General features: G+C 45.4%; 1 protein-coding gene across 1 annotated transcript in view; it reads right to left on the minus strand.

The window, feature by feature from the left end:
* The window catches only part of SESTD1 (SEC14 and spectrin domain containing 1), a 139,901-nt gene extending 120,858 nt beyond the window's left edge, over window positions 1-19,043 (minus strand). Inside the window, exon 1 of the mRNA XM_065413701.1 lies at window positions 18,173-19,043. Coding sequence (XP_065269773.1) covers window positions 18,173-19,043 — 871 coding nt within the window. The remainder of the gene's footprint in view (window positions 1-18,172) is intronic.
* Window positions 19,044-25,124: the final 6,081 nt, after the last annotated feature.

Below are 25,124 nucleotides of genomic sequence, written 5' to 3' on the forward strand. Positions count from 1 at the left end.
CTTCTCTCATAGCAAGGCTTGAAAAAAATTTTACTGGACACTTTCTAGTCAGATGACTAAGGCAGATGCAGGGAACGCAAGTACACACTTCTACAGATCCAGGGGCAGCTGTAATGCCCCCCACCTAAGCTGCTCAAAGAAGGGTGGATGGTGGGATTCTTAGGACAGTGCTGGTTTCGGGACCTGCTCAGAGGCTCTACCAATTCTATCTGAATCTAGCTGATAAATGTGTAGGTTTCCCCAGCCTACTTTTTGCAGCTGGAAGGGAAAAGTTTTCCTCCCTCTCCCCTACCCTGCAGACTCCTGACTGTTGTGTGACGATTGTGTTGGGATTCTCTACCACTGTTTTTTGGCTCCCCTTTCCAAATAATATCTCCAGTGCCCTCCCTGCTGCTGCTCAGAGATCTCCCAAGCAGTAGTTAGCTGAAATTGACCTGCTTCCTGTCTATTTCACTGAGACTCCCAAGAACTGAACAACAATGAAACTAGCTACAGACTCAGGAAGACAGCACCACCTTGGTTCATGCAATGAAGGTTATCTTCACAACTATCTGGACTCAAAAGCTTCATTTTCTTAAATGAATTAAATGAAACTTTTGATTCAGCAAGAAACGATGACTTAGGCCACCCCAGTCTTCAGGGAAAGTTTCCTACTTGTACTGTAACATACAGAGCCAGGATGTTCGGATTTCCAAGACTGTGATCAATATTTTTTTTTGCAAGCTAGCTGGCAAGGGCTGTTTTATGTGATTCTGCAGGAGGCAGTACATTGCAATGCAGATTCCCCTCATTCTCTGTAGGATTCTGCAGACTCTGCACATCCATCACTGCAGAGAAATTTTATATTCCAGCTGTCTACAGTTCTTTTTTTCCATCTCATGGTTGGCACCTCCATTCCTGAATTAGGCCTCTCCAACCAAACTTTTGTCTGTTTCACCCTAAGGTCACCCTTCCCACCCCATTTCCCCTCCCTTTTTTCTTCTCACAATAATGACTGCTCAGGGTTGACAATGCCAGCTGGGAACTAGAAAATAAATTATTCAGTTTAAAAGGAGAGTCCTCACTAGGGTGTCAGAAGAGCAATATAGCTTTGCCTGTGGAGTTGCTGCTATCATACACAATAATGGTACACATTGTTGCATTACATTTAAGATGTATAGCAAACAAGAAGGGGGAAAGGGAATTAAATATTTATTCAATCATAATTTTAATTTATTTATTTGCATTTTAATGCGAACAAAGTCAACATTTCACCTTTGCAGATATCATTAGGACACTTGCATTTTTAGGACTGCAATCAGTGCAATGACCAATTGTATTTTCTTAAGGGTTGGGGAGGAGAGATGACAAAAGAGCTGACAAAATTGCCCACTGACTCAGTCTTGTGCCATTTCGTGGGTCCACATGAGCAATACCAAATTTTTGCTCATTTAAAAAAAAAAAACAGAGGGTTGTGCTTCAGTGATTATCTCCATTCATAAGATTGCCACCAAAGAGCTTCCTCCGGGCACACACAATACTCGGAAGAGAGTGCTTTAGAATATGTCCTTCCCACACATTTCTGGCTAACAACCTCTCTATAAACCTCTCAATGGGCAGCACAATGCAGTACAATCAGAAGGGGGGAAAAGGCAAAATTGCAAGACAATGGACCTGTCAAAATCAAAGAAATGGCAACCATAGCTCCTGCTTTAGCTTCCAGAAGCCAGCAGGACGGGATGCCAAGGCACTGACCCCACAGGCAGAGCCTCCTCGTTACACTTTTACCAACAGCTGTACAAATCAGGGACAGTGAACCCCCCCCCCCCCCCCATAATAAACTAAACATCTCTGCACCCTAGGATGCTGGCGCCTTTCCTCCGGAGCCTTCCCTCTTCCCAAGGAGGCTTCCCTCTGCCAAAACCACCATCTTTTCCCCTTGCAAAGTCTACCCGGCAGTGGCAGGGTACAAAGCCGTGCAGTGCACACAGCAACATGGGCCGGGGAGGAGAAAAGGGCCGGGTGCTCGTGCAAAGCAGAGGGTGCCGCAGCGGGAAGGGGCCGGGGTCCCTCCACAGCAGCCGCCTCGGTACGTGACAACACAAAGGAGAGCCGCAGCAGCAGTGCCGGGGGAGCCCGCGCAGCACAGGGCGCCTCCCCGAGCCCCCGGCCAGGCACAAACCCAATAGTCCTCGAACCTGTTGCGGGGATTGAGCTAACCCTGAGGTGGGGGGGGGCTGTTAGGGCTCGTCACCCCCCACCCCCGGGGCATGGGGGGTGTCAGCAAACACCCAGGTACCTGGGAGCCACTCCCGCCGGCTCCCGAGAGAAGCGGCTGGGAGCCTGGGGAGGGGACCCCAGCATCGCTGTTCCCGCCCCTAGCGAGCAGGGCTGCTCTGCTGGTGAGCACGTCCCTCCGGGAGAAGGGAGCCCAGCCCCGCCGCCTCAGCCCGGGGAACAAAGCCCAGTCAGGCCGCAGGGCCTGCTCTCCTCCCCGCTCCACCCCCGCCCGCCGCCGGGGAGCCCGTGGCCGCAGCCCGCGCCGCCAACAGCCAGGGGACGAGTTCCCCCCACCCAGCCCAGCTACTCACCTGGGCGAGGGGCGGCGGCCCCACTGACCCGACTCGCTGCCCCGGGCCTGGCGGCAGAGCCCCGCGAGCAGGCAGCGCCGAGCGATCGCTGCAGGAGGCGGCCGGCGAACCCAGCCCCAGCTCGGCTCTGCTGCGGCTGCCCGAGGACCCGGCGTGCAGGGAAGGGGAGCAGGAGCTACATTATTCCCCCCCTCCCCTTAGCCGGTGCTGCAGCTGGTTTGGGGCAGGGTCAGCAGAGAGCCGGCAACAACAAGCCCCACCCCGAAGGAAAACAATGCACTAGCCAAGCCACCCCCGCCCCTTCCACTCAGCCTTACCTTACCGGCTAGGAGCAGCAGGCACCCCCCAAATATCACCCTATTGCCCCCAGCTGGTAGCATCAGGCACTCACCCAAATGCCCACATTAGCCGCCCCTACTAGGTAGCATGAGGCACTTACCCAGATTCTCCCCCCTCTCCATTAGCCTACCCCCACCGGGTAGGATCAACACTCACCAGATTCCCCCCATTTGGTACCATTAGGCACTCATCCACATTGCACCCTCCCTTCTGCCCTCACGGTGTAGGATCAGCATCAGATACAGTATTCATCTAATTCTGGAAAGAGAGTGGCCTCCCCTGGGTGCTCTTACTGCCTTCTTCGTGTCTTTAACCTCTTACCCACCGAGAAAGAAGAACAATGCCTGACCCTGCTGTTAAGGATAAAACAGTATTAGTATTTTATGTATTAAGTGCCTGCCACTGGCACTGGCAATCTGCACGGTTACATTTATAATGACAACAAACAACAATTCAGTGTGACAGCTATGAAGATGGACACCTTAGAACTTCTTCAGAGAGAAAAAAAATAACTACAACAAAAGGCCCTATCCTGTACTCCTTGCCTAGACAAAATACCAACCAAGGACAACAGTAAAGAGGTACATAAAACATAGGAGACTGGGCCCTAAGAACATTTCTACCTGGTCCTGCCACAGCATAAGGGGCTGGACTTATTACCTCTGGAGGTCCCTTCCAGTCCTACATTTCTGTGATTCTGCTTTGGTGTGGGAAGGTATCACTGACACCCTTAAAATAAAACCTGGACTCCACCCCCAAAAGCATTGTATATGTTACCTTGCAAGCTTCCTTCAGTGAGGACTGGTTATGATTTAAAATATTCACCAACGAAACCCAGAGTATAAAAAAATGTCACAATAATAAATGTCAGTCAGTTTTTCCTAATGATTGAGATGGGGGCATTGTAAATTTCCAGTATATGGATGGACTGGAGGCAGAACAGACAATGGGCTAGCTAGTGGTGCTGTTCATACCGTGTCAGCAGTTCTGTTGTTCTCCTTGCTTTTCAAGAGCTTTATATTTTATATTATAAAAATTAACAAGGCTGAAACTTGTCATTCAGAATGTTACTGCTGAAGCAATTATTCTTATTTACAATTTTTTAAAAATATTCTTTCAGCCACTTTTTAAGCTGTGAGGCATGAGCTTCAGGACTTTTAAATCTGCAAAAATGTAAGCATATGCTCACTTTATGCATATGAGTAGTCCCATTGGCTCAGATCCTGCAACTGACTGCTTTGAGTTTATGCAGAGTCAGTTGTAGGATTGGGGCCACTGAAGTCAATGGGACTATTCACATACTTAAAGTTAATCATGTTTGTAAATGTTTGCAGGATCAGGGCCTATGTCTGATCATCATTTTTTTCAACCAAAATGTCAGATTTTTAAGCAAGAGGACACCTGTATTTTAATTCACTATTTAAATTTACTTCTTCCATATTACATAAAAATTTAGGGCATGGATCTGCGCCAGTAACTGCACAGGCAGATGATGATCCCTGCACCCATGTGGAGCCCCATTGATCACAACATGAATGGAGTCAATTGCAGGATTGAGGGTTTAGGGCTCAAATGGGCACATAGTATTTTTTAGTTACTAACTATTCCAACCCATGGAGCAGAAAGCAAAAAGAGTCTATGCTAAAAAAGGGTCCTGAGATCTGGAGAAAAGACAGCTGGAATGGTCACCTCCTTCCTCTACCTAAGCCACTCAGAGACCACCAGTTGCAGAGTCAGGGAGCAGGGGGCTTTTCAAGAAACTCCAAATGTCGACCCTGACCAAAAACCAATACTTTCCCAGCAGGAAAGTCAGAGAAATACCCAAAGAGCGAGTGAGCAGGAGCTCACAATGTCTCCAGCCGCCTTAACCATTGCTTCCTCTTTGCCACCCTTTCACCAGCAACAACAGCAGAACCTCAGCAGTAGGTGCAGAGTGTGGCACCTTCACAGCTTTTTGTGCTAGGTTTTTGTTTGCTTTGCTTTTTTGTCTGATTCTCTTTGTGCAAACTCAAATGCAGTCTTGTCAAATTCTGGAGTCGGGGGCAGCTGGAGGCACCTAACTTGGATTATAATGCTTCATAGCCCAAATTACACATCATGCACCTGTTTTTAAGATTATTTTTATTTTACTTGAAAGGGGGAAATAATTATCTGGCAAACGATATCCTACAATTGATATTGCCTTCCAACTATGGGGCTATCTGGTCACTACCTTAAGAAAAAGATGCAAAAACATACCAAAGCTGTGTAGCACCTATAAGAAGAGTTAACAGAAGAGAAGGATCATACAAGAATCTGCAGTGGTTAAAAGATTTTATTTTGCAACAATTAGACAAGATAGCAGGAAACCCTAATGAATGAGTGGAGGAAGTGGAGTGACCAGAGGAAAGGTTTGCTAACATACAGGATGGAGACCATATCTTCAGGGCCTGTAATAGCACCAGGCAGAAGTAGTAAACAAATACATATGTACGTACGTACGTACATACATACATAAAAGGGAAAGTGCCTGCACAACAAAACTGAAAGAACAACTTTTGCAGCCTGGTTTTCCAGGAGGGAGTTAAAGGCCTCTTCCTTCCACAAACTTGTTTGTAACATGGCTTTCAGAGATGTTAAATCGGGAATGCATACATAATCCCATTAAGAGCTACCATGACCACCACACTCATGCCTTTCTTTTTTACCTCCAGGTAACAAAACAACAAGAGCTGTTATGCTTTTGGTCCACTTCACTGAGAGAAGGCAAAAATCTTAGCAAGTCTGCAGATGCAAGAGCAGTGTGGGGGATACGGAGGGAAAAGATTTGTTGTATATTTCAAGTTTCTTCTGTTCTTTCACAGTAAGGATAGTATACGCCGAAGCCAAGGCTTTCCCGAGAGTTAAAGGTTTTATGTATGCCGCCCTGTATCCATCAGTGCTAAGGGTTCTTGAAGGTGACATGTTGCACACCCTGTAAACCCTGCAAACCCTGTGAAGCAGCAGCCATCATCTGACAGAAAAGAAGATATGGTCTGAAGATGAGAAGAAGCCTGCCATTCATAAGACAGAAAGGGTCACTCCAATATTTGTATCAAAGAATGGCTGCCAAGTTTATTCTAGTTTCCAGTTTAAAACTAGAATTCGTGTCATGTAAGCTTTCTTGTTCTTATTTAATTAACATGGGGGGGGAGAGAAGGATTGTGTTCCTTCCCCTTTCTTAATCTTTTTTTTTTTTAAATTACATAGATGGCAAAGAACTACTGTGACTCCATCTGCTCCTTTCCAACAGGACTCAGAGTGGTGGATGATATCTGTTTCTGTTCCCTGCATGCCCTCCTTGTTAGTGCCCTTTAGGCATCTATTCTGTCTCTCCTTTTCTTCATATCTCTACAAAAGACAACTTGGAGAGTTAGTGGGATACCATAGGCTCCACTGGCAACAATACCACTGATGACACTCAGTTATGTATCTCATTTTCCATAGATTCCACCTGTGCCACTATAAGGTTGTTACAGTGCCTACAAGAGTTCAGTTCCTGAAAGAACAGGGTGGCTTTAAATGCCATTGGGTAAAGACTGAGGCAATATTTGTCAGAAGGGGAGCTGGGGAGAAATGCTTTCAGGAAAACTAGCCAGGATATTGTCTTCTCCTTAAAGCCAGCTGCCCTTTGTCAAGGAAGTGACACTTCTAAGGCTCATTTCTGAGGCTACGTAATCAGGTAACTTTCATGGCAAAAAAATGCCTTCTTTCACCTCCAGCTTGCTATAAAATGTTCCCCCTTCCACCCAAATGAGTACCTGGCTATAGTGACATTTATCACTTCCAGACTGGATTAATGTAATGCACTATATCTCACGCCGACTGTGAAACCCATATTGTGCAGAATGTAGCAACCTGGCTCCTCATCAGGAAGGACTGCTGTACAGTCTCTGTGATCCAGTCCTTAGACCAGCTGCCAGTCTATTTCTATTTCTGCTGTTAGAATAAAAATCATTAACGGATCAGGTCCAAGCTGTGTCACTGACTGCATCTCTAGCCACAATCTACCAAAAAAGCAACACACCTCTGGGACACTGAAGCTAGAGATAAACAATTCTTATTCAAAAGGATCTTCTGTGGGCAAACTTTCAGAGGAGATTAAACTAATCGAAAGGCTAGCCACCTTTAGGATATGTTGCAAGACGTTCCTCTTTGTGAAAGCTTTCCCCCATAACTGGAAGGATGTTTACAACCACCACATTAACAACAAAACATTAAACGAAAAAAGTCTCCTAACAGCCTGCTATAAATGGTGAAGGGAGAAGATCCATCTATTTTTATCAATTTCAAATTGAAAATACTTGAATATGCAGGACCAGATATAGCCATTTTATAGTTAATAAAGAACAAGTATTTTAATAAAGCTGTATTTTTAATACTCTCCAAACCCATCATTCATTAACTTTTCAATGTGCATGTACAGTCTATATATCATACCTTCAGGGTTAGAAGGGAGGAGCAGAGAGGTTTATTTGACTGGCTAATGTTTACTCAAGATTCCAAGTGCTGCTGAACTTTGCATTGTAGATTTAAGGATCACTTTGGAATGCTTGGTGGAAGAGGCAAGGGCCATCAGAAACTGGGATGGGAAGTGCAAAGCCAGTGGAAACAACATATACTGATACTTATAATCCTGGAAAGCAACAAAACTATCAATTAAAGAGAAAAATACCAATGACTTCAGTAATGACTATTTTATTTATTAATTCAAATTCATAAAAAGCCCTAAAGGTGCCCACATTGTGCTCTTGACACCTATCCTATAAATTAAGCTACACATTACCACAAATGGTCTTTTCTTTAAAATAAGACTTTGCTCATTTATGGCACTTTCCAACTGAGGAAACTAAGCTGTTTAGAAATATTAATGAATTAAGCTTAACAAAAACCCTTGTAGGTAGGTAGGTGTGCATCATTGGTTAATAATGAAATTTAGGCAGAGAAAGGTTATAGGCCAAATTCTCTTCCTCTTTGCCTCAGTCATGGTGCTGGAGCTGGAACAGTTCTTCAATGGCCAGCAAAGAATTCCCCTAGCGTAGGCATAAAATAGTATGGCCAGCTCTTCCGCTAACTGCCTCTTTCCCCAGGACATGTTGAGGTTAAAGTGTGCTTATGCTGTGCCAAATTTCAGCTTGTGTATGGTCCCTTGGAGCCATAATGAGGTGGTGAAAGTTACAGCAAACTAGGGACTACTCCAACTTTATACTGGGGCCACAGCTGAGAAATCTTGAGTATGAGGGAGTCAACACTGACTCCCTAACTGATCTTCTCCACATGTCCTGTGCTGTGCAGATCTTGGCACCAGAGAGAATGTGAGCAGTCTGTGTCACTGCCAGGAGTGCTGGCTGATGCTTTAATCACAGAGGTTTCCAACAGGAATCTATTCATAATTCCATCTGGTCATAATATATTTTTCTATCATTGATGCTGTTGATAATTTCTGCTAAAATCGTTTTTATTTTCCAAAAGTAATGCTAGAGCTACTAAATGTGAATTATAAGAAATAAGGAAAAACTGTCATGAGCTTTGTTAACTGTGCTGTGTGATGACACAAAAGAGCCTTTGATATAGCCACAGCAACACTCATACTATGGCAATAACCTACATATTGCTTCCTTCCTCTCTTGATGTTCTTCCAAAAATACAGTTTATGCAATATTTGAACTATTTTAACTTATGTCATCATGCAGTCATGAATCTGGTCTCATCTTTACTTTCTAGATGCCTTGTCTTGTAATAAAAGCCTTTTTTTGCTGCACTCCTCAGATTATCCATATCTCTTACCAGGAGCGGCGCCAGGGTTTTTGCCGCCCTAGGCGGCAGCGCTCCTCCTCTGAGCATTCAGGGGGCCTGAGGTCTTTGGCGGCAGGGGTCCTTCCGCTCCACGTCTTCGGGGCACTTCGGCGGTGGGTCCCGGAGCGAGTGAAGGACCCGCCGCTGAATTTCCGCCGAAGATCTGGAGCGGAAGGACCCCCCGCCGCTGAATTTCCGCCGAGGGCGGCAAAATGCCGCCCCCCAAATCCTGCCACCCTAGGCGACCGCCTAGGGTCGCCTAGTGGAAGCGCCAGGCCTGTCTGTTACTGACATTCACATAGCAACTCTTGAAGATGGAGGGTACTTTAGAAATTTTCTCTGGCTCCACCTACTGCTAAATAAAGGAACTGTGAATAGAGATATGGACCTTTTGGACTCTTCTCAGACATCGCTTTCCTGAGATTATTAATTTTATTTATTATTTGTTTGCTCAGATCTATGAAAGATGCAAAAGATGGGTGGCCATTGTTGTCAGATGCTACCGGTGTGGTGCTCTGCTTGCTCCTATGTTGATATCACTCGGCTGCGTGCGTGTGTTCCCTCTGTGTGCGGTCCCAGCTCTGCAGATAGCTGACACAGCAAACCTGACGAGAACCCCCAATGACCACAGACTCTAGTAAGGTACGAAGGCACCTCGGCCAGGTTTATTGCGACCCTGACACAATTGCAGTTCCCCGTAGATTACTTAGTCTACCGGGCATACTACGAGAAAGTGCCGCTCGGCAATGGACTCAGCTCAGTCAGTGGCGGGACTTTCCACTGCCCCCTCGGCCGGACAAAGATACCGCCCCAGGGATACATTCTTATACACAGGTACAAACAAGTTATACATCACTCCTGACGTATTGAGGTGCAACCCCTCTACGTAGTAAGGTGCCGCCTCTCACCTTGTACATGTTGGTTCGATCAAAACAACTTTATCCATCATTTTACCCTTTTGCCCCTGTCATTGGGATGGGTCGGCCTGTTCCATGTTATCTGTGGAATGTTCCTGTATGGTATGTCTCGGTACCATGTTTATACTTTAACTTTTCTAGATGAATATATATCTATGCAACATCAGCCCTTTTCCTGCCAGCTTCTGTGAGCAGGGCCTGCCTCTGGCTCACAGCTTAACTTTGCTTTATGTTAGCAGAGTCTTGACCATTACTTTAGTTCAGGCCTTAGGCCTCATACCGGGCCTCTGATACCAAGGTTTATATCTCAGGGCCTCCTCTTACTACATTCCCCCACTTTTTGTCTTTTTACAGGGAGGATGTTTACCCATCGTCCTGGAAAAGCATAATGCATGGACTGAGGATAACCCAGTGGGCTAAACACTGTTATGTGGTTACCTTGTTTTACCATCCATACACTCATGCCCCATCCGTCTGTTTAGTTTGCACATTCCCTCGTACGACTGGCAGACAGATTTTATTTTTCAATTATTTTTTAGTCCCTTATGGTGGGCCTGGGAATGTTAGGCCCAGGACCATGACTGAGGAATGTAGTATTATGATTGAGCCTTAGAGGCACTCCCAAATAATTAATATATATCAATTATATGAATATGGCATATATATTTGTAGTGTGTATGGGCATATATGTATAGTATGTATGTGTACATATGATACCACCTTATAGTCAAGCATAACCATGTTTTTCCAGTCTGGTGTTGTACTCTGGCCCTTTTACTTTGGTGACACAGGCCTGGTCTACACTAGGAGCTTATATCGAATTTAGCGCCGTTACATCGAATTAACCCTGCACCCGTCCACACCAGGAAGCTACTTAGTTCGAAATAGAGCTCTTTTAAATTCGACTTCTGTAATCCTCGAAAACGAGAGGAGTAGCGCTAAATTCGAAATGGCAATATCGAATTAGGCTAGGTGTGGATGGAAATCGACGGTAATAGCTCCGGGAGCTATCCCACAGTGCACCACTCTGTTGACGCTCTTGACAGCACTTAGAGCTCGGATGCTCTGACCAGCCACACAGGAAAAACCCCGGGAAAATTTGAATTCCTTTTCCTGTCTGGCCAGTTTGAATCTCATTTTCTGTTTGGACAGCATGGAGAGCTCAGCAGCACTAGCAACGATGCAGAGCTCTCCAGCAGAGTTGGCCGTGCAATCTAATAGAAAGAGGGCCCCAGCATGGACTGATCGGGAGGTCTTGGATCTCATCGCTGTGTGGGGCGATGAGTCCGTGCTTTCAGAGCTGCGCTCCAAAAGAAGGAATGCAAAGATCTATGAGAAGATCTCTAAAGCCATGGCAGAGAGAGGATACAGCCGGGATGCAACGCAGTGCCGCGTGAAAATCAAGGAGCTGAGACAAGGCTACCAAAAAACCAAAGAGGCAAACCGACGCTCCGGATCCCAGCCCCACACATCACGTTTCTACGAGGCACTGCATTCCATCCTAGGTGCGGCCGCCACCACTACCCCACCAGTGACCGTGGACTCCGAGGATGGGATATTGTCCACGGCCGGTTCCTCCTCGGAAATGTTAGGTGACGGGGAAGATGAGGAAGGAGATGAGGAGGACGAGGCAGTTGACAGCGCTTGCACCGCTGATTTCAACGACAGCCAGGAGCTCTTCATCACCCTTACCGAGATCCCCTACCAACCGTCCACAGCCCTTACCCCGGACACCGAATCAGGGGAAGGATCAAGCAGTGAGTGCTTTAAACATCTAAACATTTCATTTTAACATAAGTGGAATATTTATATTGTTAAGAATGGGCTTTTCAGTCACTCAGTTAAACATAGAAACTTTTATTTATAACAAAACAGGAATAATAACTATATCAGTAATTTGTTGTTCATGATTTAGTTGGCTTAGTAAACTTTTTACTACTAACTATGTATAGAAAATCAAGTACTGTCCGGATATTCATGATTAGTCCACAACACGGCCCCTCCACTCTGTAGTCCGTTATGCTCAACTTAAAGGAAAAGGCGGTCAATGTGCCCGGGAATGGACAGACAGTCCTCCTGGGATAGCTCCGCATAGCTCTCCTGGAGGTACCGCTCCAGCATGCGCACGAGGTTCAACGGCAGGGCAATCTTGTTTGGTCCCCCGTGGTAGCACACGTTCCCACGCCATGAGTCCATGAGGTAGTCAGGGATCAGTGCGCGGCACAGCATGGCGGCATATGGCCCAGGCCTCTGCATGCATTCACGCAGCATCCTTCCCCTCTCGGTCTCCGAGATCCTCATGAGGGTTATGTCACACATGACGCCCTGCTTTAAATTAGGGAGGGGAATGTTAGTATTTGGACTGCTTTACAGCCACGCGGTGGAGGCGGCAGAGGGGCAGCATACAGGGATCTTTCCCGGGGACAGCCGCGAGGTGGTGGGACAGGGGCAGAGCTCATGCTTCCCTGATTGCTGCCAGCAGAGAGTGGCCTTGCATTCAGTGCGAAAGGAGCCCAGTGCTACTATTACATGTTTAAGCTGCCACAAGTCTACGGCTTACCATGTTTTCCCGCAGCAGAAGTAGAGGTGTCCTGCAACGCTTCTCTGATCGCAACTGCAGGACCCCAGACACATAAGGCGAGGGCCGAAAATTCGACCTTGTCCTGAGTGCGCATGTGAAAGGTGCAGTGCATGGTGTTGTTCACAGAGAAAGACTATGCTCTTTGTTAGCAACTTCATTTATCTGTCTCAGGAATTTACTCCCTTTTTCCCATTCCCACAGACACATCTGCGACTGTCTCCCAACCCAGCCTGGCATCACACTCCCAGAGGCTAGCGCAGATTAGAAGAAGGAAGAGAAAAACTCGTGAAGACATGTTTTATGAACTTATGGAGTGCTCACGAGAGCAGGCAGCCCAGACGACACAGTGGAGGGAGAACTTGTCACAAATGCACAGAGCAGTCATGGAACGGGAGGAGAGGTGGCGCCAGGAGGACCAGCAGGCTACTCAAACCCTGCTTGGACTAATGAGGGAGCAAACGGAGACGCTCCGGCGCCTAGTGGATGTTCTGCAAGACCGGAGGCAGGAGGACAGAGCACTGCTGCTGTCTATCTCTAACCGCCCTCCCCCGCCACCAAGTCCCACACCCCCCTCACCAAAAGTACAAAGAAGGAGGGGCGGCAAGGGCCGTTAAAACTGTCAGTCGGCCACTGCACACTGCTGCAGCAATGGAAGGCTCTCGTTCCAAACTTTGAAAAGTCCTTTCCTACCCATCTCACACTAGCCCATGTCCAAGTTTCCTTCCCCCCCCCCTTTTCATGTGCGGTTCGTAATAAAACATCTGTTTCTGTTAAGTACTGTTTCCGAGAGTGTCTTTTGGAGGGGATTCTGTCTGAAGGGGGGGAAGGGGTTTGTTACTTGGACAGGACAGTCACCTGTAGCAGGCTACAGAGGCGGGGGCAGGTCCAGCATCAGGACACATACACAGCACAGTCACCAGTTACCCTGGTCAGTCTGGGAGGCGGTTTTCTTGTTCTGGGGTGCGAGGGGGTTGATCTGTGACTTTGTGTCGGGGGAGGGCAGTTAGAGATCCTATGCCGCGGTCCTTATCCTGGATCACAGAGCCACGCAGCAGGGGATCTGTTACCCTCCGCCCCCTGCCAGAAAGTCACTTGGCCGACACATACATCCAGTCCCGCCCAGGACTGCTGGCAGGCTGCGTTGAAACAACCAATGCAGCACTGCGGAGCCTGTCATTCCCGGACTTTAGAAGCATCATTTGCATCAAAACAGTAAGCCCGCCCCCCGCCACAGTCTGCGTCCCCGGTTTAAAACATTCCCGCGAAAACAGTAAAAAAGAGAACCTTGTTCATTAACAGAACAGATTTTATTTGTTGGGAAGGTGGGGAAGGGGGTATGTAACTTGGAAGGATAGTCAACAGTAACTGGGTAAAGAAACGGGGGCAGGTTCAGCATCTGTGTCCACAAAGTAAAAAGTCACTGGAGACCCTGTTCAGTCAGGAACCTGGCTTTCAAAGCCTCCCTGATGCACAGTGCGTCCCGCTGTGATCTTCTAATCGCCCTGCTGTCTGGCTGGACGTAATCAGAAGCCAGGCTATTTGCCTCAACCTCCCACCCTGACATATAGGTCTCCCCCTTGCTCTCACACAAATTGTGGAGCACACAGCAAGCAGCTATCACAATGGGGATATTGGTCTCGCTGAGATCACAGCGAGTGAGTAGGCTTCTCCATCTGCCCTTGAGACGGCCAAAAGCACACTCCACCACCATTCTGCACTTGCTGAGCTGGTAGTTGAATAGTTCTTTCCCTGAGTCCAGTGCGCCAGTGTAGGGCTTCATGAGCCAGGGCATTAGCGGGTATGCAGGGTCCCCGAGGATGACTGTAGGCATCTCCACATCCCCAACAGTTACTTTGTGGTCCGGGAAGTAAAGACCTTCCTGCAGCCGTCTACACAGACCAGAGTTCCTGAACACCCTAGCGTCATGAACCTTGCCAGGCCATCCAACGTAGATATTGGTAAAACGTCCCCGATGGTCCACCAGTGCTTGCAGCACCATGGAAAAGTATCCCTTTCTGTTTATGTACTGGCTGGCCTGGTGGTCCGGTCCCAGGATAGGGATGTGAGTCCCATCTATAGCCCCACCGCAGTTTGGGAATCCCATCTCGGCAAAGCCATCTCTGATGAGCTCAACGTTTCCCAGGGTCACTACCTTAGATAGCAGTAGCTTGACGATTGCCCTGGCTACTTGCATAACAGCAACCCCCACGGTAGACTTGCCCACGCCAAACTGGTTAGCGACGGACCGGTAGCTGTCTGGCGTTGCGAGCTTCCAGAGGGCTATGGCCACTCGCTTCTGGACAGTCAGGGCTGCCCGCATCCGGGTGTCCTTTCGCTTCAGGGCAGGGGACAGCAACTCACACAGTTCGAGGAAAGTCCCCTTCCGCATGCGAAAGTTGCGCAGCCACTGGGATTCATCCCAGACCTGCAGCACTATGCGGTCCCACCATTCCGTGCTGGTTTCACGGGCCCAGAATCGCCGTTCAACAGTATCAACAAGACCCAGTGACAGCGAGATGTCCTGGGCGCTGGGTCTCATGTTCTCAGAGAGGTCGGAGCTAGTGTCCGACTTCATGCCGTCACGGTAGTGCCGTAGCCTCCTCTCATGATTGATCTGCAGCTGCCTCTGGTACAGATGGAGGAGAAGCTGCGAGGCGTTGAGAACTGCCACAACTGCAGCGATGGTCGCAGCGGGATCCATGCTCGCACTGCTGTGGCGTCCGCGCTGTCAGTAATCAGAAAAGCGCGCGAAATTATTTCCCGCCGGCGCTTTCAGGGAGGGAGGGAGGGAGGGAGGGCTTGAGTGACGGACGGATGACGACAGGCGCCCAAAAGCACCCTCGACACATTTTTTTACCCAGAAGGCATTTGGGGCTCGACCCAGAATTCCAAAGGGCAGGGGGGACTGCGGGAACTGTGGGATAGCTGCCCACAGTGCACCGCTTCCAATGTCGACGCTTGCCCCGTTAGTGTGGATTCACAAAGTCTCACAAAGTCGAATTACTGTCCTTAGTGTGGACACACACGTTCGACTTAGTAATATCGATTCCACATAGTCGAATTAACTAAAATCGAAGTACTCTCGTAGTGTAGACAAGGCCACAGATAGAAATACACTCCTATTAGGGCAATTCCAATTATCACCTGTCTCATCATTAGTAGTAGGCTGAGTGTTTTGAAATACTGGGATAGGGATTGTGATAGTGTGTCCCACAGTGCTATGTATATGAGAAGAAAAACAGAAATTTGGAGTAGTGCCACTACCACTGAGGCCTTTATCTATAAATATATTGTAATTAGTTACTACACAGTACTGTCCATTCATGTTATAGGTTACCCTTATGGCTGGTTGTCACCCTCTGGTAAGCTTTACTGGGCAGGAAATAGAAGTGGCTAGCTTCTCTGTTCCAGTGGTTGCACGGCTCTGTGATACACCAGTAGTTTCTGATGGATGCTGTCTTCCAGAGAACCTACTGAATGGACAGTAACCAATTTATTAAATAGTGCTGTGTCAGGATGTAGTATTGGTACCCAGACACTGAACAAGATTGTTTTGAATAACATGTGCCTTAGTTAGGATGCAGTGTCAGTAACCCAAATTATGACTGGTACGAACAGGGAATTTGTTTACCCAATTTGTAGTTACTGTATAACTCAATTTCTTTACCAATTTTTTTTTTTTGCCTTCATGTTGTTTGCTGCCATTCGTTTGTTGATTTTTACCTGTGTGTTGGTTAAACAGTTTAGCAAGGTTATGCACATTGTACATGTTGTATAGCAATAATACAATACAGCAATAATACAGCAGTACAATGATAATACAGTAGTACAGCAATAATACAGTTGTTTTTACATAGTAACCAAGTTGAAATTAAATGATGGATTATCCTGGTCCAGCTAGTGTTTTTTAGCTGATTGTTAACTTAATTGTCCATATATGGTAGATAGAGGTGTATTTAACCAGTCTCTTCTTTATAAAGCACTTCATTTTTCTTTTCTTGATGCTTGGGGGTTTCTTTGCTATATACCGATATTTTCTGGTGTCTTCAGGGTGTGATATTTTCTGGTGTCTTTGGTCTGTGGGATGCAACTTAAACAGCTAGTTAGTTAACATAATAAAGGGTTTTTGTTTGTTTGTTTTTGTTTTCAGTAACCCAAACTTAATACACAGTTTAACTTAGTTTGTTTACAATGTAATAAGAACAATGTAATAGGGACCAAGCCTTTTATAACACAAGCTATACTTTTGCAATTGTTGTATAGACATTCATTTTCATTTGAAGTGCATTACTAATAATTTTATATGAAATGTAATGCTTAACGGCTAAAATAAATGCTTACAATCTTCCATGAGAAGGTGTATTGCTTTCCCTTGCTGAACAATTTGTTTCAGCAAAGGAGTTAACAGAGGGTATACTTTCATGATGCTTTATTATGTTTGGGAGCCAAAGGTGGAAACCTGTTCAAATTGTTTGGTTAGCTTTATGCATAAATTGTTGTTTTAAAACATTTTGGTTATGATATTCTTATAACTATATTTAAAAGTGCAAACAAGTTTATAAAAAGCCCAAACAAGAAATTAACATTTTGTTAATATTACTTTTACCTTAATGTTGAGGTTTCCCCTTACATTTTTTCTTTGAATAACAAATAAATTTAAAAAAAATCTTAAACAAAACAAAACTGTGATTGATAAGAGAATATTTTTTGTTTGCAATTGCATTATTTGTTGAGGCAGAAATATATGTACATATATTTGTAACTGAAACTTTTTTGAACTTTGCACAAAAAATTGGTGCTAATAATACTATGATTATACCCCAACCATGATTTTAAAATAGTGTGGTACCACATATACATAAATCTTTAAAAGGGTATAAAATTGACTTTTGTTGCAACAAAATAAAAATAATAAAAAATAGTCACGTGACACACACAACATATAACACACATGACATACAGGACAAACTTACAATTAACAACAAATGGCGCCAGAATTCTATTCATATCTATACAAAGTAAGAAACAAAAATAAAAAATGAAAAGGGTTATATTTGAATAAACAAATTATTACCTTATTTAAAACTTGTTACATAAATTGTTAAAAATATATTATTTGCCAAATGTATTATATTAATTTGGTAACAAGGAATTTTGCATTACTTTATATTTAACATTATTTTAAAACTCTGCTATATGGAAATAAGAAAAGCCCATGTTTCAAATATTAGTGAGTGGTTAGGATTAGAAGCAGAGTGTGCATTTCTGTTGCTTGGCAACCATATCTTCAAGAAAGTTAGGAATAATTCCAGCTATTGCATTCCTGAAGGGTTAAAATACTTAATTTACTGGATTTCTTTAAAGTAAAGTTTTTACCTTGTTTTCTTTTTGTTTCTTGTTTTATTTGCTGTATCTTTTGGAGGTTTCTGTAAAAACTATAACTTTTACCTTTTAAAACAGAGAGAGAGAGCAGAATTGAGGAGAGGCGGGGGAAAGGGGGGGGGTGAAGAGCAACCTAGGAAGGTAGCGAGACCTGAGCCAAGAGAGATTAACTCTATCATGGTATTTGAAAGTACTGGCAGCAGCAGCAAGTTTAGCAAACTAAGAAAACATATAAAGGACAAAACTTAACCGATATGTAAAAATATTTGAGAAAGAAGGTTCTATTTTCAGATATGAGTGCAGAGTGTGGTTCCGTGGGTCAAAGCAGTTGGGAACCTGCCCAGTTAGGAACCGCGCCCCTGGTTTTTATCCTGGCTTTGAGAGGAGAATGGGGGTAGTTACTTGCTCTTGTAAAACCTGAATTTGTTCCCCCAATGTCTGTTGCTTTTGTGTGCATGCCAGATGGATGGCGGGAGTGCCCTTTTTTGCTGCAGTTAACTGGTTTTGGGCAACTCCATGTGTTAATGCATTAATTCTAGGTGTTAACCCACTTAATTTTGGTTTTTTACTTTGAAATTCTTTTTTATTCAGTGCCCTGCGATCGAGTCGCAGGTCCTGTCTCCTAATGTGCTCTGTGAACTGTTCCATATTTTCCTTCATCTGATTTACCAATTCTGTGAAAGTATTGTTTGCTACTCTTTCCTTCTGTGCACTTACTTGTCCCGTTCTGACAGGCACCAGTCTAGGTCTCAGTTTAAGTTTAACTGGAACCTGGCTTTTATCATAAGGTGGCGGTTGCGGTGCAGTAGCCCCTGCCCATGGGTCATGACAGTATGTTTTAACAGAGTCATTCCACATGTCCCCATTGCAACATCCATCCCAACTGTCCCATGTTCCATCTTTTAACTTGGCAAGGGCCACCTGTTTCCATTTCTGTCCCCATTCCTCAGGCACTGTAACAGCACTTGAAGAACGCTGAACCCCAGGGGACGGCACTTTTTGCTTCTGCAGGTTTTCTACAGTTGTTTCCAATTTTTTATTTTCCTGCTTGACTTGCTCGAGCATATCATGAGTTTGGACCGCCTGTTGCCCTGCTAACAGAGCTTGGGCTTTCCAGTGCTCGACTGCCCGGGTTACCTCTTCTACTTCTCCTGTTTTTTCTATGACTTGTTTGGCCAGCATGCCAGCATGCTGTCTGAGCCATCTCACTGCCATAGACATGAGTTGCAAAATTCTTGCTTTTTTACTTTTATTACTGTTTCTCAGAGCCTCGGTTTCTACCATCGCTCTGCATATGCCAGTCCATTTCCCCCCACTCTCTTTTTTAAATTCATATAGACCCCCCTTACTGGCAATCCAGCGGGTCCACGAGTTATCAAACTCCGTGGGGATCATAAGGGAGGGGATCAGGGGGTTCCCTAGCTCGAAGTTTTCTGCCATGTTAGATCGCGGTTCCTACAGCGGACAGCTCGCTTACTCACCAGATCAGCGGTCGGGGTCACCAGTGTTGTCAGATGCTACCGGTGTGGTGCTCTGCTTGCTCCTATGTTGATATCACTCGGCTGCGTGCGTGTGTTCCCTCTGTGTGCGGTCCCAGCTCTGCAGATAGCTGACACAGCAAACCTGACGAGAACCCCCAATGACCACAGACTCTAGTAAGGTATGAAGGCACCTCGGCCAGGTTTATTGCGACCCTGACACAATTGCAGTTCCCCGTAGATTACTTAGTCTACCGGGCATACTACGAGAAAGTGCCGCTCGGCAATGGACTCAGCTCAGTCAGTGGCGGGACTTTCCACTGCCCCCTCGGCCGGACAAAGATACCGCCCCAAGGATACATTCTTATACACAGGTACAAACAAGTTATACATCACTCCTGACGTATTGAAGTGCAACCCCTCTACACAACAAGGTGCAACCCCTCTACGTAGTAAGGTGCCGCCTCTCACCTTGTACATGTTGGTTCGATCAAAACAACTCTATCCATCATTTTACCCTTTTGCCCCTGTCATTGGGATGGGTCGGCCTGTTCCATGTTATCTGTGGAATGTTCCCGTATGGTATGTCTCGGTACCATGTTTATACTTTAACTTTACTAGGTGAATATATATATCTATGCAACATCAGCCCTTTTCCTGCCAGCTTCTGTGAGCAGGGCCTGCCTCTGGCTCACAGCTTAACTTTGCTTTATGTTAGCAAAGTCTTGACCATTACTTTAGTTCAGGCCTTAGGCCTCATACCGGGCCTCTGATACCAAGGTTTATATCTCAGGGCCTCCTCTTACTACAGCCATATTAATCATTACTCTAAAAATAGTGTAAATGGTTACATTATTGTAAGTTTAGACTCATGTTATAAGTGGCTAGAAGATATAATTTGCATACTATTGTAATTCATTGATTGTGTATATCTTAAATCCATCTAGTCACTGAAGTGTGGCAGGATTAGAGTAGGCAGAAAATGGGGAGTGGTAATTGAAAATAGGGACATGTATTTGTACATGGAGAATTGTAGTCATGACAAGGCAATATCATCATGTTTATGGGTAACTAGCCTCATAAGCCTGGTGTTTTAATGTCTTACCTACTGGTATCAGCCAGATTAGTGTTGGCAAAACAATGGAAAAAGAAAGCCTATGTTAATAAATTATATTAAAAGGCTTGGAAAATTGTAATGATGGGGAAATTAATGCACCAGGTACACACCTGCTAAAGCAGCAGAAATAAAACCAATATTTAGAAATTTTGCTACTACTATTGAATTCTCAAGTAAACTACATTCACTTACCATTTGCCAAAAATATCTGCAACTTTCTAGTGATTTCTGGTAAAGGTGGTATAAAAAGTAAACTAGCAGGGAGAACTATTAACAGCATAAAACCTTGGTAACTGAAAGAGAAAAAAGTTAGTAAAAATACTGAGCCAGATTGTCAAATACTATAAAACCATGTAGCTCCATTTATTTTAATGGAGCTATGTTGGTTAACACTGGCTAGGGTGACCAGATGTCCCAATTTTATAGGGACAGTCCCGATTTTTGGGTCTCTTATATAGGCTCCTATTACCCCCCACTCCCTGTCCCAATTTTTCACACTTGCTGTCTGGTCACCCTAACACTGGCTGAAGATCTGGCACGCAATGTAGAAAGAAAGTTTTGTTGCATTGGTATGTATCTAATATGTACTCCAAATTATAATTATATCTATCTATCTAACGTTGATAATGTTTGTATGTGTTTTTATAATTCATGATGAAAAAATATAGCCCTCCTCCTGCAAAGGGTTTTGCATGAGTGACCCTTAACACTCATGTTGTGTCTGAGAGAAGTACATGGCAATCTTTGTAAGTAAAAGGGACCCTTATAGGAGACTTAAAAAGGTGTATACTTTTTTTTAAATGTTTCTCACTATTCAGGTACAAGCAATGAGAGTGTCCCATTCTTATCAGTTCCTTCCAAATGCTAGTGGCTGTTGGATTATATATCACGCATCAAACTCTGCTATAATCCTGGTAAAGGTTTGGTTTAATCACTTTTTACTTTTTGTAAAATGCAACTTCCACAAACTTCCCCTTTTATGTTGAGGAAACCAGGAAACTTAAATACAAAAATAAAGGCACTAAAAGCACCATGACTGCACAACAGGTAGGTGGAGGACTAAAAAAATGTGTGCTGTGTTCCATGGGAATTAAGGCTATTTGAAGGACAGAATGCTCCATTCTTTCTGGTACCATTAAACTTTCCTCCTTGCTTGGAGATGAAAGAGGTGGGCAGGGAAACCACAAAGAATTACAGGTCGCTTGGTCTCAAAAGGCAAAGGGGAACTGGCAAGGAAGCAGCAAATGCCTTTTCCTATCCACGCAGACACACCTTCCACACAACCTATTTCCAGCTTGGAGTTAGTGTGGTCTGGTGGTTAGAGCAGTGGCAACTAAGCCCTTGGATCAGAGGGGGACAGCATGTTCATGCCATACAAGAACTAAGCTCAGAAGTCTTGCCTCTCTGTCCCAGTGCTCTAACAAGAGCTGGGCAAGGCTGCACCAGGGCTGCCCAGAGGGGGGGCAAGTGGGGCAATTTGCCCCAGGCCCCGGGCCCCGCAGGGACCCCCACGAGAATATAGTATTCTATAATATTGCAATTTTTTTTATGGAAGGGGCCCCAAAAATTGCTTTGCCCCAGGCCCCCTGAATCCTCTGGGCAGCCCTGGGCTGCACAGGGGCTTTTGGGGACCCAGGGCAAATTCTGAGATGGGCCCACCACCCTTCCAAACAAATTATCACTGAAGGTATGCTCCTGGGAAGGGGTTGAAGAGTGAGCCTGCCCTGCACTCACCCCGTAGCAGCAGCTCCTGTGCTGCAGGACTGTGTCCCACATACTCCTTTCTATAAGACACAGCATGGAGCACAACCTGACCCTTTGCTGTAAGGGATTTAAAGAGTTAATATTGTAGGTCTCACTTCACCCAGAAGTAGTGCTGACTATTGATGGCATTTCTGCGTTATTACTAATAAAACACTTGCCTCCTTGTGCTGCTTTCGCCTACCAGCACCACAACACAAAAGAACCAGGTTTTCCTCCTGAGGCTTGATTCTTATTGAGTCCCTGGGATATGCCCTTATATATCTGCTCAGTCCTTGGTCACCTATCTTTCTATGCTATGCACTAAGGACTAGGCTCTAAAGGAGACTACACTGAGGCTTGGTCTACACTGCATGGTTAGGTTGATGTAAGCTGCCTTATGTCCACCTAGCTGTGGAAGTGTCCTCACTTAAATTTGGCTCCTAATGACTTAAGTGCCTCTCTAGGCCAGTTTAGTAACGCCCCCTCCCCGGGCAGCATAGAATCACAGTCCGTGTAATTTGGTCGACACAGTGTCAGTGTAGACTGCATTGCTTACATAGACTGTTTCTGGCCACCAGGAGCCATCCCACAATGCCCCATACTAACAGTACAATCAATACAAGCACTCCAGATGAGGATGCACACCTCTGACACAAGGAGCAAAGTGTGCATGCGCACAAGCGATTTAATAACTGCGGTGGCTGCTTGCTGACATTAGTTAGGTTGATATAATTTTGTAGGGTAGACATGGCTTGAGTGGCTGCTGTATGCAAATTTAGCACCACTCATTTTGGCTAGATCTGCACCTAATTAATATCCTCAAAAGCAAACATTACCTCTCAAGAGCCACGCTCTCTCTAGAGTCTAATTTAGAGAGTGTGGCAAAGGAGGGACTGAGAGGGAGGTGCCCAACTCTGTGCCGCACCTCTTAGGAGGCGCAGACGAAGAAAAGGGGGTGGGAGGCACAAAGGTGGTCTTATATTACCTTTGCATCTCCACAACTCCAGGCTATTCCAGAAACTAGAGTGGCCCTGGCTTGGGGACATTCTAACTTATGACAGCATTCCCCAGTTTGTCTACGGGCTGCTTTGCAGCCCAGAATATCCAGAGTGTGGTGGTCACTCCCCCTTCATGCCCCTACATGGTGACTATGATGGGGACAGTATTGGGCCACCTACACTGGCTATATACTGCTTCTGTGCCAGAGGAATTCACTCAGGAATTTCTGTGGCCCTTTCACACTGCTTGAGTAATATAAAGTGGCTGCATTCAAGGTCCAGAATCTAAACCAAAGGAGTAGGGATGGGAGTGTGGGAAGTTACCCTTTTCTTATTTGCTTCAAGTTCAAGTTTTCTTTTCTGTTTGTGTGTGTTTGTGGAGGGGGGATTGTGGGAGTTGTTTGCAGAGGCGCAAGAGTGACAGAGGATTCTCAATGACATTTTCTCATGGGCCTCTAAATCCCTTCTTCTGTCATCTTGAACTTTCCCAGTCAAAATTCACCATTGTGCCTGCTAGGCCATGGATGTTCTGAAAGCTGCTTGACTCTACAGTTTGTTAAGTTTCTTTACCATTCTGGAGCCTTACATTTACACTTGTATTGCAAGAAAAGAGAGCATCCTTATTTTATAGAAACTCAGCATTATTCATTGGAATTCACCCTGCAGGGCAAGAAATCCTCTGCAGGAAAGATGGAATTTTAAAGCTTCAAGAAATAATTTTTATTAATTTACCTGTAAAAAGATTTACAGTTGATTAGCACCACTGTTTGATGTTTGAGTAATCAATCCCTGGTATTCAGGAGTAGAGCTCAGAAGAGAGACTTAGGATAAAAAAGCCAGTTGCTTGGCAAACTTGTAAGGGGCAAACAGGAGAATTTCCGAGGGACTGGGAGAGACTTTCCTTCTGGGTAGAGTTCTACACTCAATATTGTGATGGTATGATGATTGACCAGGTTGTAACCTGCAACAGATGTGTCATATTCTCTTTCTTGTCTGAAGCCAAAGGGACTTCCTGTGTATGAAGTGCAAGTTGCTGGCTGTGCTGCAAGAAAAGATTCTTGGATTAGAAGGGCAAGTACAGATGCTATGGAGTATCAGAGAAGCTGAGGAGATTTGGGAAGCATCACTACACCAGATTCAAGGAAGAAAGGAACTGGCACCCCAAGAAATCAGAGAAATGGAAATCAGATAGGAGGCTTGGCAGTTCTCAGCCACCAGAACCAATAGAACAAGGCTGTATTTTGCACAACCGGAGGCAGAAGCAGGTGGGCAGGCTGTGACCACCAGACAATAGGAACAGAAAGAATTCTACACAGCCTGAAATTTCCAGTTAATACCAGGTCCTCAGTATCAGGCCCAGATTAACAAATGTGCACTCAGTATGTCCGTGTGCACCAGGTTCCAAAGCCACTCACTCTCTCATGACAGAGAGGTGGCTAGGCCAAACCTGAGTGAGTGGTACTAAGACCTAGCAGTTGGTCCTCCCCCACTTCTATCATAACCACTGAACCATTAGAAGGCTTGTCATGCCCTGCCCCCAGAAATTCCACCCACCTATCCAGCAGGTACGCCCCCAGTTGAGAACCTCTGATCTAGGGGGGTATGAAAGGGACTGAAGTTTTGCTCTGGACAGCAATTGTCTTGTATATCACATGCTTTGTCTAGTTTAAGAAAACAATTTCCATAGTATATAGAGTCCCCAAACTCTTTAGTCTGGGCCTGATCAGTATGGAAACTGAGGAAGATATCACTGAAAATCCAGTTGGTCAAAAGGTGTACAGGTCACACCTGTAGATGGATGCTCAGCCTAACCCATAAGAAAATCAAGCTTGCTCATAAAGAGCTCTGCAACCATCCAAGGAAGACTGAAAATCCTTGCTGGAGATTTTACACTAAGAAGCATGGAAAGAATGCAAGGGATAATCAGACCTTGGTGTGCTGTCTTTGAGAGCCAAGACACAAGACATCACTAAAATTGGATAGGCTTCTGAAGTTGATGGGCAAGGATCCACTGATGTATATCAGCACTAATGACACTGTATCTCAGAGTCTCTCACAGTAGATGATTTCAGGGAACTCAGAACGGTGCTGAAGGAGAAGAATGTCCAAGTGATCTTCTTGGAGGCCCTTCCTGTTCCATGAGCAAAGGAAGGCAGAAGATTCTGGAAGTGAACCACTGGCTAGG

Source organism: Emys orbicularis, chromosome 11 (genome assembly GCF_028017835.1).
Source record: "Emys orbicularis isolate rEmyOrb1 chromosome 11, rEmyOrb1.hap1, whole genome shotgun sequence".
NCBI lineage: Eukaryota > Metazoa > Chordata > Testudines > Emydidae > Emys > Emys orbicularis.